Below are 15,562 nucleotides of genomic sequence, written 5' to 3' on the forward strand. Positions count from 1 at the left end.
TGTGCTCTCGACTCTTTAATTCCGAAGACTGACGACTGACGGTTACACATGCTTACAGGTTGACAAGACAACGTATTTGCAGTACAAAGTTATTTATTTACACGACAAGGGAAGGCACTGCTGCCAACTGTTAAGATGAAACAATTTCAATAACAACACATCCCCCGCCCCTTCCTTTTTTCTTTACCCCAAAACAGGGATCCTTAAGCAAGTGTTCACTCAGAGCAGAATTTGTATTCGGATTTTCAGATATTACTACGAATACAGCTTACAAACAACTAACTAAACCGAAAGAGACGGATTTATTGTTCGTCGTCGTCGTGACTTGGCCCGTGCTTTAAATCCTATCCTTGACTGTAAAAGTTAATGGATCATCGAAGCTGAACAGCATGCGGAACTTGGTCTTGGCAGGGGGACGGTTCCACTCCATTGAAAAATTCCGGAACACCTGCAACCAACAGAATATTTTTGTCAGTCTTGGTCCAACTTGCACACGCTTAAAACCTTACAAAGTGTTTTGAGCATACATTATACAATACAAACTAAATTACTCTACTAAGTCCTATTTTCTAAGCTTATGTATGCTCAAAATACTTCGTTATAACAAACTGCTTTTCTCCGTAAGTCCTAAAATAGTTCGTAAGGTATTTAAGTTCAAAGGTATATTTGTTTTTAGTTGAGGGATTAAAACTTTCTGTTTGCATCGCTCGTTTGCTATCTGCAGCGTTTAGCTATTTCTAAGCTGTAGCAAAGCTTCGTGTCAGTTTCAATTTGAACCGACGGAAGGCTTTCTAATTTTTTTAAATTAAATTGCCCAACTAATCATGTTTTAATGCACGACGTTTGATTTTGTATATCTGGTTTTGTATAAGTCAGCCTAATCTTAATTTTTAGACTGGGTACAAATATTCACCCTTACCAAACCGAAATCATCCGAAACTGGCCGAGGATACATCCAAAGCTGTCCAACTGGCCCAGGACAGCCCGTTTTCTGTCCGGGACTCGACTTTTCAAGTCCGAATCCGGGGACTGGCGAAGCGGACTGCCCGATTATTTGCCGAAGTCTGTCGGAGCGTCCGAATCTGTCCGACGGTCTGTCCGATACAGTCCGGATGCAGGGGTGACCGCCGGAAAGCCTTGGGTTAGGACCGGCCGGGATACAGTCAATCTTGTTAGGGCAAGTTCGAACTTTTGAACATGTTGCAGTGCCTGATAGCGGCGAGTCGAGCGGTATTCTCTATCCTGGGTGGGCCTTCTCTTGTTTGCCTCAGACTCCTAGAATTTCGAGCGAATAATTCCGAAGGGATTGTTTGCCTCGCGGGAAAGCCCCCGCCGCACGCGGGTCGCGCGGGGGACGGGTTACCTCGGGTTGCCCCGGCGGGACGCCTCTAACCCGCCCATACCTGCGCAGATGCACAGGTAACGTGGTACAAACACAGTGTCATCAGAAAGCACGCTGTATTAGAACACACATTTATTTTGCAAAAAAAAAGCAGCGTCAAACTGTAACATGCAGGGCGGCGTGTTAAAATATTACTCGTTCAATACGGCAATGACCTAAATCTGTTAATGCTTGACAGCAAAGAAGTTTCCCATGAATATATTTTTTTTTCACATAGTGAGTACGACTAAAGCTGCTCAAATTTTACCAGATCTAATTTAAAATATGTGAGCCACTATGTCGAATCCCGCCATACAGGTGATTCAGACAAGAGACGCGTCGAAAACCGCACCCTTCTAGCTTGCATAGCGCGCGGTGCGCTCGCCACAGAGAGGAGGACGGAGCGCTGCGCCGGTGAAGAGGCTCGCCTGCGGGCCCGGCCCTCATGTTTCAGGTTAGCGCAGTGGTCAGCGACGTCGACAACAAGCAGCGAGGAAAGTCCAAAGGAGAGGGGCCCGGGAACGAATCCAGCCACAGTAGCCCCACCTCGGCCAACGCCAGTTTCATTTTTTTTTTCGGACTCGTCTCGGACGGCCCGGAACGAGCCCGACCAGCCCTGTCGGACTCCCCGAAATCCTTCTGATTGTGGTACTTTTCGACCGATTCCCGGCAAGTCCGGGAAAGATTGCGGAACTGTCCGGCGGGGACTGACGGACTGTCCTCCGGAAAATTTCGGACCGTCCGATCGGACTCATTTCGGAGCCTTCCCCGTTTTATAAGGGCAGACCGAGCATGGTTTCAGACTGCACTGTCTGACATAAGACAAGCGTTATGGAATTTCATGAAAAGGTCTGGATTGGTGTTTCGTAACGTCAAGTCTGAAAAAAGTTGTCTGAATTTACAGATTTTTTTACAGTCTAACCAAACCTTAAGGGCTCGTGACAGATCTTTACGCATCTTACGCTACTCGCGGCAGATCTTATTCTGAAACTTATGGTCCGACCTATCCCAACCAAACCTAACGGGCTCGCAACAGATCTAACAAGACTCCCACGACCTACGCGCGCCACTGTCCAACTTACAGTATGATTGGCTGAGCGATAGCGAAGCCCGTTACTCCAGTGGGGTAGAGTGGGGTAGACCGTAGAAATGGGCGTGATCCCCTCAATAAATAGCATTTGGTCATCAAAATCTACACCACCAATGGGATTCAACTTTCGGTTGGGGTCCGAACGGGTTCTATTTTCGTCATCAGCAGCCTCCAAAACATAAGAAACGATATGAAACTTGACAAAAAGTTGAAAGTACCTAAAAAGTTATCTTTTTTTCTGCCGTTTTTTAAGTGTTTTTTGACTAATGTGACCGAATGGATTGAGATAGAAAGCTGAATTTTGGTGTGTGGCGAGCCAAGGACATACCTAATAACCCTGCAAAATCTCAGCTGGATCGGCTGAGCCGTTTAGGAGGAGTAGTGCACACACACACACACACACACACGCGCGCGCAGACAGACAGACAGACAAAACTTTTGAACCCCACTGGAGTAACGGGCTTCGCTATCGCTCAGCCAATAATGTCAAGGTCAACCTTTTACGACAAAATAGTATGCGCAAGAAGATTTTTTAAGATACAGCCAAAATAGGCTCAAAAAGACTCTTCGACTGGGTTCAGAGCCTGGCATGTGCCTTCAAAAGTCAAATTTTAGTCTCCTCGAAGAAAGATTTTTGGCTGAGCGATAGCGAAGCCCTTGCCGTGTTTGGGCGCGCCGAAAAGTGACTGGTCGTGCGTCTGTCTGTGACTCTGTTTGTACTCACCAACGATTCTCAGCAACTACAGTGGCTATAGTTTCAAGATTTCGTATTTAAAGTCGCCTTAGCACCCCCCAACACGAGTTTGTTTCAAATCGTTGTTTAGTATCGTTTGAAATATTCAAAACATATTTTTGAATCAGGTCATGTGGTTAGGTTGGCAGCGCGGCACCGCTTACCAATTTCTCATACCTGCGTGTCCGCGGCTCTCAAATACGGTACATAAGCAAATAAGCAAATAAAACGAATTAAAGAGCAGAAGGGTTTGGAAATGAGATCGGCCTTAGTTTTTCAACATTCTAGAATGTTTAAAACCCTTTTGGAACACCAACACAGCGAAATATGGAGAATGGATTTGAGAATGATTTACGTGTTTCGTTCCCCTCTGCCCCCTCCACTGTCAGAGGGGAATCATCTTCAGGTCAGTGCACTTTGACAAAGCATTGTAAAACGAATGTTTTTATTTTGACCTTTTGTATTGTGTGCATCTTCTTATTCCATTTTAGTGTCATCCTCTTTTTAAAATGTTCAAACTAGAGGAAATCAGGGAAATGCATAAATAACTTGTGTTGACATTGGCAGGCATACTTAGTTTGGACTCAAGAAATGCATTCTTTTGCAATGCTCCAAGCTGACAAGAGTGCAAAAGCACTAGCATGTGTTTATTAATAGAATCAATGTATGGTTGTGTATATATAATCCTAATAGAGTTTGAATTGATATTGGGTTCAAAGAGACGACTCAGGTTTTGAGCGGTGAGTCAATTAGTGCATAGACAACCAACTATATATATGATTAGTGATGGGATTTAATGAGACGATTCCTTTAACTTCACCAAAGTTAATATAACTGATACTACTTAGTATTGATCACATGAGTAAGATAAATTATGTCGGTTCATGAAGCCTTAGGTAGCCTTAGCTTTGGTCTCTATGTGACGAAACACTGGATTTGACAATAATTGGTCCCCGCTAACTGGTTCAGATCAGCCTACCCCAAACTGACTCTCTCAATATTAACTGTGATAACATATTCCAGTCAATATTGTTTTATTCACTGGTTCACAATGAAAGAATGACAAAATGTTTCATAAATATTACTTATAAAATTGTGAGTTCATAAGTTAAGAAAAAATAGTTATCGAATAGTGACCCAAGCATACGAGTAGCCAATAAAGCGATTGAATGCTGGCAATTGAATTTTACTCGACTGAGGGATTCGCTTTGGTGTGCCATCAGGGAATTGGTGACGACAGAGGGTGCTTCATGAAGACAAATAGAAACAACATACAGAAATTGAGTCTAAAGTATTGTGTGTAGTTTTCAGTGTACCGGTCTCAAAAACTTCATTTATTTCAACGCCAATCCTACATTTTCATCTAGAGCTACGCAATTTGGGGCCAAACTTTCCAAGATTAAATTTATGTGTTTCCCTGTATTTTTCAGTGCGCTGACCTCAAAATTGACCTTTAAATTGTCCCCTAACCCAAAATTTAACCAATTCTTGGTTAAATTTTTTAAAATTAATTGTACAGTGATTCTTGCAGTTTTTTGAGTGCTGATAACGAAAATCACTCCCATTTTAACACCAGACCTATATTTCCATCCCGTATTAGGTCATTTTGGACCAAAAAATTTTAAGTCAAGTTTTATATTGTTTCCTGCAGTTTTTGGTGTGCTGAACTCAAAAATGACTTCCAAAATTTTCCCAGACTCACATTGAACCGAATTTTGACCAATCTTGGACCAAAATTTTTAAATCGAGTTTGACATTGATCCCAGCAGTTTTTTGTGTGCTGATAACGAAAATCACTTTCATTTCCACTCCAGACTTATATTTTCATCCTAAATTAGGTCATTTTGGACCAAAATTTTCATGTCGAGTTTTATATTGTTTTCTGCAGTTTTTGGTGTGCTGAACTCAAAAATGACCTTCAAACTTTTCCCAGACTGACATTTAACCGAATTTTGACCAATTTTGGACCAAAATTTTTAAATGGAGTTTGACACTGATCCCAGCAGTTTTTGGTGTTCTGATAACGAAAATCACTTCCATTTGAACCCCTGGTCTAAAGTTCACTGAATATGAGCCCATAAGATGGACATTTTGTCTACTCAAGCAAAGTCCAAAGTGCACAAACTATGTCAATTCGCATCGCTCAGCCACACTACGCGCCCAGACTAAACGGCGCGTACCCCTAGTATATTCCAAACATATTGTGACAGTGGGATCCATTTGGAAAATAGCAAGATTTTCACCAGAACCTCCCCTTTAAAAACTTTTTCTGTCTTCGTGTGTGTCTGTGTGTGTGTGTCTGTGCGCGTCTGTGCGCACTACTCCTCCTGAACGGCTCGGCCGATCTGCCTGAGGTTTTGCAGGGTCATGAGGTATGTTCTTGGCTCGCCACAAACCAAAATTCAGCTTTCTATCTCAATCCATTCGGTCATATTGGCCAAAAAAAACACTTAAAAACAGCAGGAAAAAGATAACTTTTAAAGAACTTTCAACTTTTTGTTAAGTTTCATGACGTTTCCTATGTTTTTGAGGCTGCTGATGACGAAAGTAGAACCCATTCGGACCCCCGACCCAAAGTTAAGTCCCATTAGTGTAGATTTTGATGACCAAATGCTATTATTCGTGGGGATCACGCCCATTTCTACGGTTTGTCTAGAAAAGCAGCAGCCTGCCGAAGGCAGGCTAGCGCCGCAGGCCAAGGTAGGTGTGTACGCCAGGCGTGGGCGTGGATTGTTGAAACTGGCGCAGCATCGCGACGCCTGTTACGTCAAGACACGGTCTGGCGTACACCTACCTTGTTTAACCAGGGAACTGAGCTCGGACGCGTGTTTAAAGAAACGTTTGTATTGCGGTCCGGGCGTTCCTAAAATCTACCGAGGGGGGAATCCAGGGGGCGGCAACGGCCTAGGAAGCGCGTGAAGCCATGCGCGAGTAAGGTGCATAGGTCACTTATTTTGCTTCGATTGTATGATCTAGCCCGTTGATTGCCAAACGCTTTGCACAGATCAAAAGAGCACAAAATTTGGGGTGCATTAGGCCTAGTAGACTGCCCGATACTTCCAATTCAACCGAACACAAGGGTGGAACCATTTACATCAACATGGCGCATTCGAGTTTTTCCTAAATTTTATGATTTCTCGTGTTTTTTGGTGTTTTCACTGCACCTTAATATCAGGTAAGGTGAGAGTTTGGAGAAGAGCAATTAGCCTAATGCACCCTAAATTTCAAGCCCTTTCCATCGGTGCTAAGCGTTTTGAAGAACACAGTCTAGTTTTCATAATCTCGAACAAGTGCGCAACCTCTACACTGACGGCGCGAGCATCGCTTCACGCTCTTCCTAGGCCGTTGCCACCCCCTGGTGTAATCACTTGTGTACTCACTGTACTCACAAGTTAAATTTGATTTGCTAGTTTTGCTAGTTTGAAGATTTGGTGTTACGAACTGTCTGAAACACTAAATAAAAGCTTTAAATGTAAAAAAATGTGAAATTTATGAGTTTTCCACAGTGTACTCATGTACACTAGCCGAGTAATTCACCCCTCGGAATCTACACATTCCATCTTCAGAGTAATGCCACGCACCTTGGCCAGGAGAATCTCGATCTCCAGGTCCGCCAGCCTCTGCCCGACACAGGACCGCGGTCCGAAGCCGAACGGCAAGAACGCGTAGGGGTGTCTGCATTTGATGTGGTCGCCGCCGGGCAGCCAGCGCTCTGGAAGGAACTCGTCCGCCCGCGGAAAGTAGGCCTCGCTCACTGACAGCTGGTGCGTGACCATGCAGGTCAAGGTCTGTCCGGAAATGTTACGAAAGACAGACTTAAATACAATGCAGTTTATTGTGCATAAGCTATACGAGAAACTGTGCATGTGTTTAAAAATGCTCGAGTTTGTGCGCAAATGCGCACGAAAATGTGCGTTGTTTCGTGCTTAGCTTGTGAACAAAAACTTCTCCATTCAAGGGACGTTCATGGAAAATTTTGGAAATTAATACCCTATTTAAGAGAAGCTAGAGTAAATTTTCAAAATTGTCCAAAATGGCCTTTTTTTACATATCAACGGTTTGGTCTCGACAAGAAAAAAAATTTGTGTGCTCACGTGTCATCAGCTTGGACGCAAACTCAGAAAGTTGGTTCGGAAATTCACGGAAAACGACCAAATGATACGTCTTGTCTTATCCAGAAACAAAGCTTTCGGCAGGGCGACCAAACCCTTTAAGGACTTTCTTCCTATGCGTGAGAGGATCATGTGAGGTAAGTCACATGGAAATCGAAGATGAGATATTTTAAAAACAGCAGATTTTCGATAAAAATATTAACTTAAATGGAGAAAGCGACATCAAAACTTCATCCAATCGTCTCAAAGCTATTCCATCGTGTTCCCCAGCTCCTTTTACGTCAGGACGCATTGTCGGCAAAATCTAAAATCTGAAAAGTACGGAGAAAAATAAAGAAAATGACATGATTGTGACCAACTTTGGTGAAAACTTCACTATGTTATCACAGCCGAACGGGGCGAGATATCGCAAAACCCTTCGACATGGGGTCTTTTCATAATGACCCGTACCCCTACAAAAAGTTTCATCCAAATCGAAGAGATGAATTTCCAAGATTTCGTTGGTTTGGCACGGAATCGCCCAACCACTATTTGCGATATTCTAAATTGAGTAACTTACCCCCTTGGGAACCTGGTATCCGCCGATAACCATATCTTTGACAGTGGTGCGGACAAGGCCTAAGGCGATCGGCATCAGTCGCATGGTTTCCTTGATGCACGCCCGTAGGTACCTAATTCAAGACAATGAGAACCACAAAAACGAATATGGGCAAATTTGTTGTTCTATGCCAGAGTAAATTACTCAACACGGAGATATGCTTTTGTTGATTTGAGGATGTAAGCATTAAAACGCTTTTACACACTTAATGTCATGTGACTTTTTTCTTGTACATTATAAGGCATCAAATGTGTAATCAAATGTAATTGTAACGACTCAGACTATGAATTTTCTCTGCAAACAGGAAATGATTTTTAGCGTAATTGTACGCTTCAAGAAGCACTGAAAAACCAAACGTGGTCTAGACCGCACCAACTGGTGTGGTCAAATGGATGCCATTTTGACCATGCCAGTTGCTGTGGTCTAGACCGCACCAAACGTGGCCGAACGTAGTCTAGACCGCACCAAACGTGGCCAAACGTGGTCTAGACCACACCAACTGATGTGGTCAAAATGGCACCCATCTGATCACACTAGCGGTGCGGTCTGGACCACATTTGGTTTTTCAGTGGGGGCGTGCCGTAATGTCTTCAATCGTAATTGTATACTTGAATACATCATAAAAATACGTTCCAGTTTCCCAGTTCAGAAAATTCAGATTAAACAAACACAACATAAACGGGCCCCGTTGTTCGCCATGTTTCCAGGAAATTGTCAAATCGAATTTTTCACTTTTTCCCCCTTGCTTTTTGGCCCGTCCCGTTTATTTTTTTGTAAAAAAATGACGGAGGGACGGGCATATAGTATGATCCCTGCTGTGCGTCCGTTCGTCCGTTCGTCCGAGGACTTCCCGTGGTCCGATCTTGACCAAATTTGGTATGCAGCCTCCTTGGGTGACCCTAAGAACCGCCCGGTGGCAGCAAATCCGATCCGAGCCCCGGGGGCGCTGCTGCAGGTGCATCATGGTCTACATGGGGTCGAGGAGGATTTCGGCAACGGATACAGCTAGCAGGGCATGTAGGGGTATTTTTGGAATCGGGGCGACGAGACAAAACCAACGGTGCCAGTTTCAAGCGAATCGGAGAAGTTTGGACCCGGGTTCAAATCCCAGTGGGGTATATTTTGAACATTCTTTTTATTCGAGTTTTTGCATTGTTTCTTAGGTTTTTGAGGGCGCTGATGACGAAAATAACATCTCTTTTGATCCCAGACTCAGGTTCAAACCCGTCAGGGTTAAACAAAGGCGAAATTCACACATTTCACTGTAAAAAATTTTGACACGAATTTTCGTGTTGTGGCTAGTGAAACGCCCCTTCTTAGTTATACTCTTAATGAATTTTGTGTGTCAGTGGCAATGAAACTTCATTCGCCATGGCACACAAAATTTTGCTGGCCACTGGCGATCAGAAGGCTTCTTTCCTACGCCAAATGGCAATTTTTGAGTCGTGGCGCTGAAAAGTATGCTCGGAACCAATATTGTGAACTTTCAAGTTTGGCGAGGAGAATTCGTCTCGGGCCGATGAAAAAAGCGGCACAAGCGGTCGGCATAGAACCCGAAACTTCAACTTGGATGTCTTGTGCCTTGACCTCTCGGCCACCGCACCACTGCTGGGTGGAGCACTCAACAGCGCTTCATCATGGACTCGCGAGGATTAGCCTGGTGCCACACCACCAGGTGTGGCGAAGCAAAGCATTCTTCCCTTAGCCACGACCTGAAATTTCTTAACTGACCTGGGTAGGATGCCTTTTCAGTGCCACACCTATGATTTTTCTCCGCCAAGGGGCTGTCAAATTTAAAGTCGTGGCGGAGGGAAGCATCGTTTTGTTAGCCAAGTGGTAAATTTCACATTTCGACTTGGAATTTTATAAGCCAATGGCTCTATATATTCGATCTCGTGGTTTGGAAAGTGGCCTTTCCATAGCCAGTGGCGCTTTAAACACACTTTCGTGTCTGGCTAAGAAAATTCAAAAAGCCATTGGCTACATAAATTTAAAGCTATTTTTTACAGTGTTGTTAATGTACGGGACGGGCCAAAGTTGCCGATGTATATCGCTACTTTTCCTGTTATTTCTTTTGTTGGTCGTCATTGCCTCATGTCCTTGAGTTGATGCTTCTCCAGCGTGGCGGTCGGATTCGGTAACAGACGGTCCACTTCTTCATGCAGCCTGAGCTGCTTCTCCGGGTTGTTGGCCAGTTGGTACGCCACCATCGACACGACTGTCGCTGTCTGCGGGACAATGAAGCAAGAGAGGCCCCCAATTGGGCATGATTTGAGGAGCGCAACATGTCTTTTGGAGATTCAAAGCTCTGCAAACGCAAGTGTGTGCATGGCACATTCACGGTAAAAACGGTACCTGGTTTTCCCAGGAAGCCTATGGTAGAGACATAGGCGATTTCCAGGGAGTTCCTGGGAAAACCAGGTTCCGTTTTCACCGTGTTGATTAAAATGTGTGCCTGCATGCACACTATTCTGAAGTGTCCACAGGCACACCCTTTCAAAGAGTGTGCTTGCCAGGCACACACACTTACACGGTAAAAACGGTTCCTGGTTTTCCCAGGAACTCCCTGGAAATCGCCTGTCTCTACCATAGGCTTCCTGGGAAAACCAGGTACCGTTTTACCGTGTTTAGAACAGCATGTCAGACCTAGGCACTCAGTTGGAAATTGTGTTCCTCCTTTTACACTATTTTTAACAGTGTGCACTTTAAAGTGTGAGCCATACACACTCTGAGTTTGCAGAGTGTCCAGAGTAATTCTTTCTTATCCAACGAATTTGGATTGTGGATCTAGGTTCAAACGAAGATGACGCAGCCGTGTCACATTCGAACGAAAACAAGTCGACGGTCAAAAGCCTCAGTCAGTGGCCGCAGGCATACGGAGGAAAAGAAAACATTGGCACTGAACCTTTTCTATACGCAATCTGCAAGACAAGCACGCTACAAGAATTGATCCGATAGCAAGTGTTACTTACAAGTGTTAGCAAGTATTACGTCAAATGATGAAGTTCTGAAGCTCATGCAATAAGTATGGGATTTAATAGGAAAATGTCATCAACGCGCCTGTCATCATTTTCGAGTGATGAAAACATCATCCTCGAGTTTATCATACATTAAGTACAACTTTTCAGTGTTCACTCCAATAGATGTGGGGTTGGTAGGCTCACGCAAATCGATGTATACTAAGAACAGTGGATTTTGTAGAGCAGCGCACTCTTCAAATGTATGCCTCCATGCACACTGTTTTATAGCGTGTGCCTCCAGGCTCACACTTTAGAACAGTGCCCGTAGGCACACATTTTAAAGTGTGTGCATTTAAGGTTGGAGAGCAGTTCACCGTGTCGATGCCAGCCAGGAGCATGTCGAGAGCCATGGTGACGGCTCGTTGTGGATCTCGGGTGCGGATAAGCAGATTTTCAAGGACACTGAAGTCGCGTTCCTCGTCCGCCGGGAGCCTTGACAGTCGCTCCATGGCCTTGTTGACGTGCTTCGTTGACAGCCTGGATCAAGTTACGTGCTACGGTCAGAAACAACACATACTCTTAAAACTGCTGCAGTGTACGTGGCTAACTCTTTAAAACAGCCAACATGAAGGTTGGCGTATGTAACATGAAGTGTATATGGCATGTACTACACTCATTACACCTGTTTCATTGTACATCCAAACGAACGTGACAAAATTTGAATGATTCTATTGATTCTGACGTCACGTAGGAGTGTAAATACAATGGCAAATAAAATAGTACAACAAAAGTACAACTCAAACTGTAAAAAAAAAAAACGTTAACGCTAACGTGAAAGCAGATGATACTGACGAGAATGTTAATTTTAGTGTATCACAATTCATGATTAACACGTGCATGGTTTAATGGACGAAAATGTTAATTTTGATTTAACTATTGAAGGTTCTGTGCGAACAAGTTTATCATATGCAACGCTCGACCAGCCGCCCTATCAAGTTTAATCCCGCATTGTGCTTGAAGGCGGAAACGCAGCACCAGAAGCTATGCTCATACGACAACCAATTTTAATATTTTGAATTAAGAAAATTGGAATGGTGCATTGCAAAGAACGGGAGGATACGATTAAAACAATATAAGGGTTGTGTATGTGTAAAATTGACAACTGCTACGTACTTCTCGCTACAACTGTTAAACTGCTATGTGCTATTGCTGCATTTGCACTTGCTTTACGTCTAATTGCTAAACTGTTGGCTGCGATCGAGAGTGAAAGCTAGCTGATTTAACAATCATCTGCTAAAGAAACCACAACGCGGATTGTTGGACTGCACTCATCATGCCGGCACTTTGACAAAACAATTCATTCCTGTTCCGGATAACAGAATTTGCCAAGAATTCTAGTAGGTTTGTGGTGTTCTTTCATTCTAGCAGTGTCCTCACTGGGTAACGAAGTCGATGGATGACACAAATCGCCGGTACGCTGGGGTCGAGATGAGTTTCCACGGCGACGGCAGCACGTCCAGCTCGTACATGCTGTCGAACATGCAGCGCACCGCCTTGATCATCTGGCTGGCCTCCGGGTCGGGCTGCTTCAACAGGCCCAGCCGGGCGTCCAGGGCGACCAGCGTGATGGCTGCGAGGCATCAACACTTTCAGCTTGTATAGACCTTTCCAGGATAAGCTCTTAGGGCAATGACCCGAATATTTGCGCCGCCACACTTAAAGATCCACCTTATTTGCGGCGAAACGGAGTTGAACTCTGTGTTAACTGGAGTATCAATAACACTGAGTTCAGTCCCATTTTGCTGCATGTAAGTTGCTTCTTGAAGTGTGGCGGCGCAAAGTTTAGGTTGTCGCACGAGAAGCTTTGCCTGGAAAGGTCGATTCACACCACAAACCTTCCTCCGTCTACTTATTTTTTTTTATTTCAAGTCAATTTATGTCCAGAGGGCGGACCCTGTTGTGGACTGTACAAAATGTTACAAGCGATGTTTGGCCAGGATGCTATACAATGCTATACAATATAGTTATGTTAGAAAACCCTCATAGATACAAAGTGTTCCACTCAGATAGGTACAGTAAAAGTGATTTTTTAATGCATTCTTGATAGCAAGGTTACTACTTAACAATTTGATGGTGCTAGGGAGTTTATTATAAGTTAAACAAGCTTGGTAGAAAATGGTACGCGTTTACAAATGCACTCTCGTCCTTTAATCGATATATTATCAATAGTGATTGACGTTTGTGCGCATCAATAGGATTTCGTTAAGAAGTTTAACAGATTTGTCACGACGAAAATGATAATCATGTGTTTAAAACAAATAAAAATGTAAATATGCTTTATTTAAATCAAAAACTCAAGCACAAGTCTGAGAGTGCATACTTGCGTGGTCTTGCTACAAGGCAATCGCTTTACAAGTCAAAGAAAACGAAAGGCATTGTAAAATCTGAAGGGCAATGTCCCATATAATGAAGGAAAATCCTTCGTAATAAGAAGCATTTCTTAGAAGAGGCAATTAGACAATGCCGTCATCTTCTTCGTTGTTTATAATCTAAATGCTTCTAAGACATTTAATGAGTGTGGTCAAGTTCACACAACTGAACGCTTGTGCCAAGCTCGTTGCTACGCACATGCGATTCTCGTGTACCTGCATGTATTGTCGGTGGGTACTTCTAAGGCAGTCAGGTTTATAGTGAATACTTCCGCAATGAAATGTGAGTGTGCAGTGCACTCTTCAGTGCCTTTAAAGCACTTTATATTCATGCTATTAATTTAGATGCATTCGTTGCACTACGCGGCTGCAACCACCTTTGCAAGAACTCACACTCAAGAGCCCATTTGGATATCTCATGGGAAAAGTCAGGAGGCATTTCCAGCTTGTCGTTTCGTATGACCCTCATTCTGTCAACAGAGAAAGGCTAGGGTCAGACCAGTCCACCCTGGAAGATTGGGGGCAAGACGAGGTGGACATGTTTACTGCACTGTGCACTGCACTGTGAGAAAAAGATAGAATCATAATGACGAAAGTTATGGGCGAGGTATTGTTTATCGCCAGAATTTGGGTGAGAATTATTTTGACCCTCACGGGTGAGAATATTTTCTGGCCATACAGGACTATACGTCATAGGACTTTATTTGTCCCATGAATGATGCAGTTTTAAGCACATCCGACCGTGGTACAATTTTGTTCTCGCCTGGGGACACATTATGTCCGACGACTGCTGCAAATTGTACTTTCATTGGACGATTTGTCCCGCCTGGCGTATACAAAGTTGTACCGGCAATTGACATGCTCTAGCCCGGAGTTGCTCGGCCCCCCAAAGCGTCACGGGGCGTTACTGTTTGCGTATGAACTCATGTTTTACATTAAGCATGACATAAGGTCGGGGACGGAAGAAAGTATAAAAGTTCCGCGGTGTCACAAGGTATTTCATAGGCTATCTGAGCACATTTTCATACTTAGCACTCACAAACTCGTGCATTTCGAAACCCATGCTCGCGATTTCATGCAAAGCTATGAACAAAATATACTATACTAATTGTGAAGCTGGACCGAGTCGGGGTGGGTCGAGTCAGCCGGCTCAGGGTCAAGGACACAGCAATCTTACCTGTCCACGAACTCCTGACTGACTCGGTCGATGGGACGCACGTACTGCAGGGTGTTTCTTGGCTGCATCATCACCTGATTGACAGCCGATCGGAAGGTTTGCCATTCAGGGCCCTGTCTGAAAAGAGGGTAACGAGTTTAGTCGCCTCCGACTGTCACGCGAATGCAACGCAACCTAGTTATTTTTTAAACATATTTATTGTCCATTTGTAACAAGGTATAACATTGATGCTTAACATTGATGCTTGATGCTTGCCAGATTTGGTGAATTTTTAAACTCATCGCCTGAAGAATTTAAGGTGACTGACTGTAATCTTTCTTAACCCTATATACTTTTGAAACAGGAACCGTAAACTGTCGGACTCGTGGTGTCTCCTACCACTTTTGCACTCAAAATGAATGGGTCACCACCATCACCCTTTAAATGGGTGATGCAACTTCGTTGCCCAATTTTGGGTGACCAAATATTCATCACCCAAAATTTGGTAACCGGCGTTAGGTCGCACAAATTTGGGTAACGTCGTCGGTGACGACGTGAGGTCGAAGTCCCCGATGACGGCTGTGTGGCGTTGAGGCCTCCGGGTCTCACGGCGGCCTCAACGCCACATGGCGGTCATCGTGGTGGCCCCGGAAGGACGCCATCGGGGACCTCACGGCACCGTCGACATTACCCAAATTTGGGCGATCTAACGCCGGTTACCAAATTTCGGGTGATGAATATTTCGTCACCCCAAATGGGGCAACGGAGCTGTATCACCCATTCAAAGGGTGATGGTGGTGACCAATTCATTCTAAGTGATGAATGGAACAGTTGGCACGGATAATAAAGAATACAAGATTGCCACTTCACACATAACTTTTTTAATGCCATCGATTTACTTTGACAAATGAATCCTTAAAGGCATGAGAAAAAATGAGCACTTGTTCTTCCGACTCACGAGATAATGAGGCTGGGGGGACAATGTTTCCTCATGTTGCGGAAGTAGTAGTCAAGGGAGTCCGCTCCTCCTCGAATCGGCAACGGTCCCTCGCTGCGGAAAACCTTGACAGAAGGGTGGAGTGAAAATTGGGGTTCAAGACAGT

At 44.2% G+C, this 15,562-nt stretch overlaps 1 protein-coding gene across 4 annotated transcripts in view; it reads right to left on the reverse strand.

Moving 5' to 3' along the window:
* The window catches only part of LOC117642620 (cytochrome P450 CYP12A2-like), an 18,541-nt gene continuing 2,979 nt past the window's right edge, over positions 1–15,562 (reverse strand). For all 4 annotated transcript variants that reach the window (XM_034380967.1, XM_034380965.1, XM_034380968.1 and 1 more), the window contains 9 exons: positions 15,418–15,521; positions 14,481–14,597; positions 13,697–13,773; positions 12,312–12,504; positions 11,249–11,411; positions 10,006–10,142; positions 7,876–7,987; positions 6,786–6,992; positions 1–448 (listed from right to left, as the gene is read on the reverse strand). In XM_034380967.1, coding sequence (XP_034236858.1) covers positions 338–448; positions 6,786–6,992; positions 7,876–7,987; positions 10,006–10,142; positions 11,249–11,411; positions 12,312–12,504; positions 13,697–13,773; positions 14,481–14,597; positions 15,418–15,521 — 1,221 coding nt within the window. In that variant the 3' untranslated portion in view covers positions 1–337. The remainder of the gene's footprint in view (positions 449–6,785; positions 6,993–7,875; positions 7,988–10,005; positions 10,143–11,248; positions 11,412–12,311; positions 12,505–13,696; positions 13,774–14,480; positions 14,598–15,417; positions 15,522–15,562) is intronic.

Source organism: Thrips palmi, unplaced genomic scaffold (genome assembly GCF_012932325.1).
Source record: "Thrips palmi isolate BJ-2018 unplaced genomic scaffold, TpBJ-2018v1 HiC_scaffold_16, whole genome shotgun sequence".
Classification (NCBI taxonomy): domain Eukaryota; kingdom Metazoa; phylum Arthropoda; class Insecta; order Thysanoptera; family Thripidae; genus Thrips; species Thrips palmi.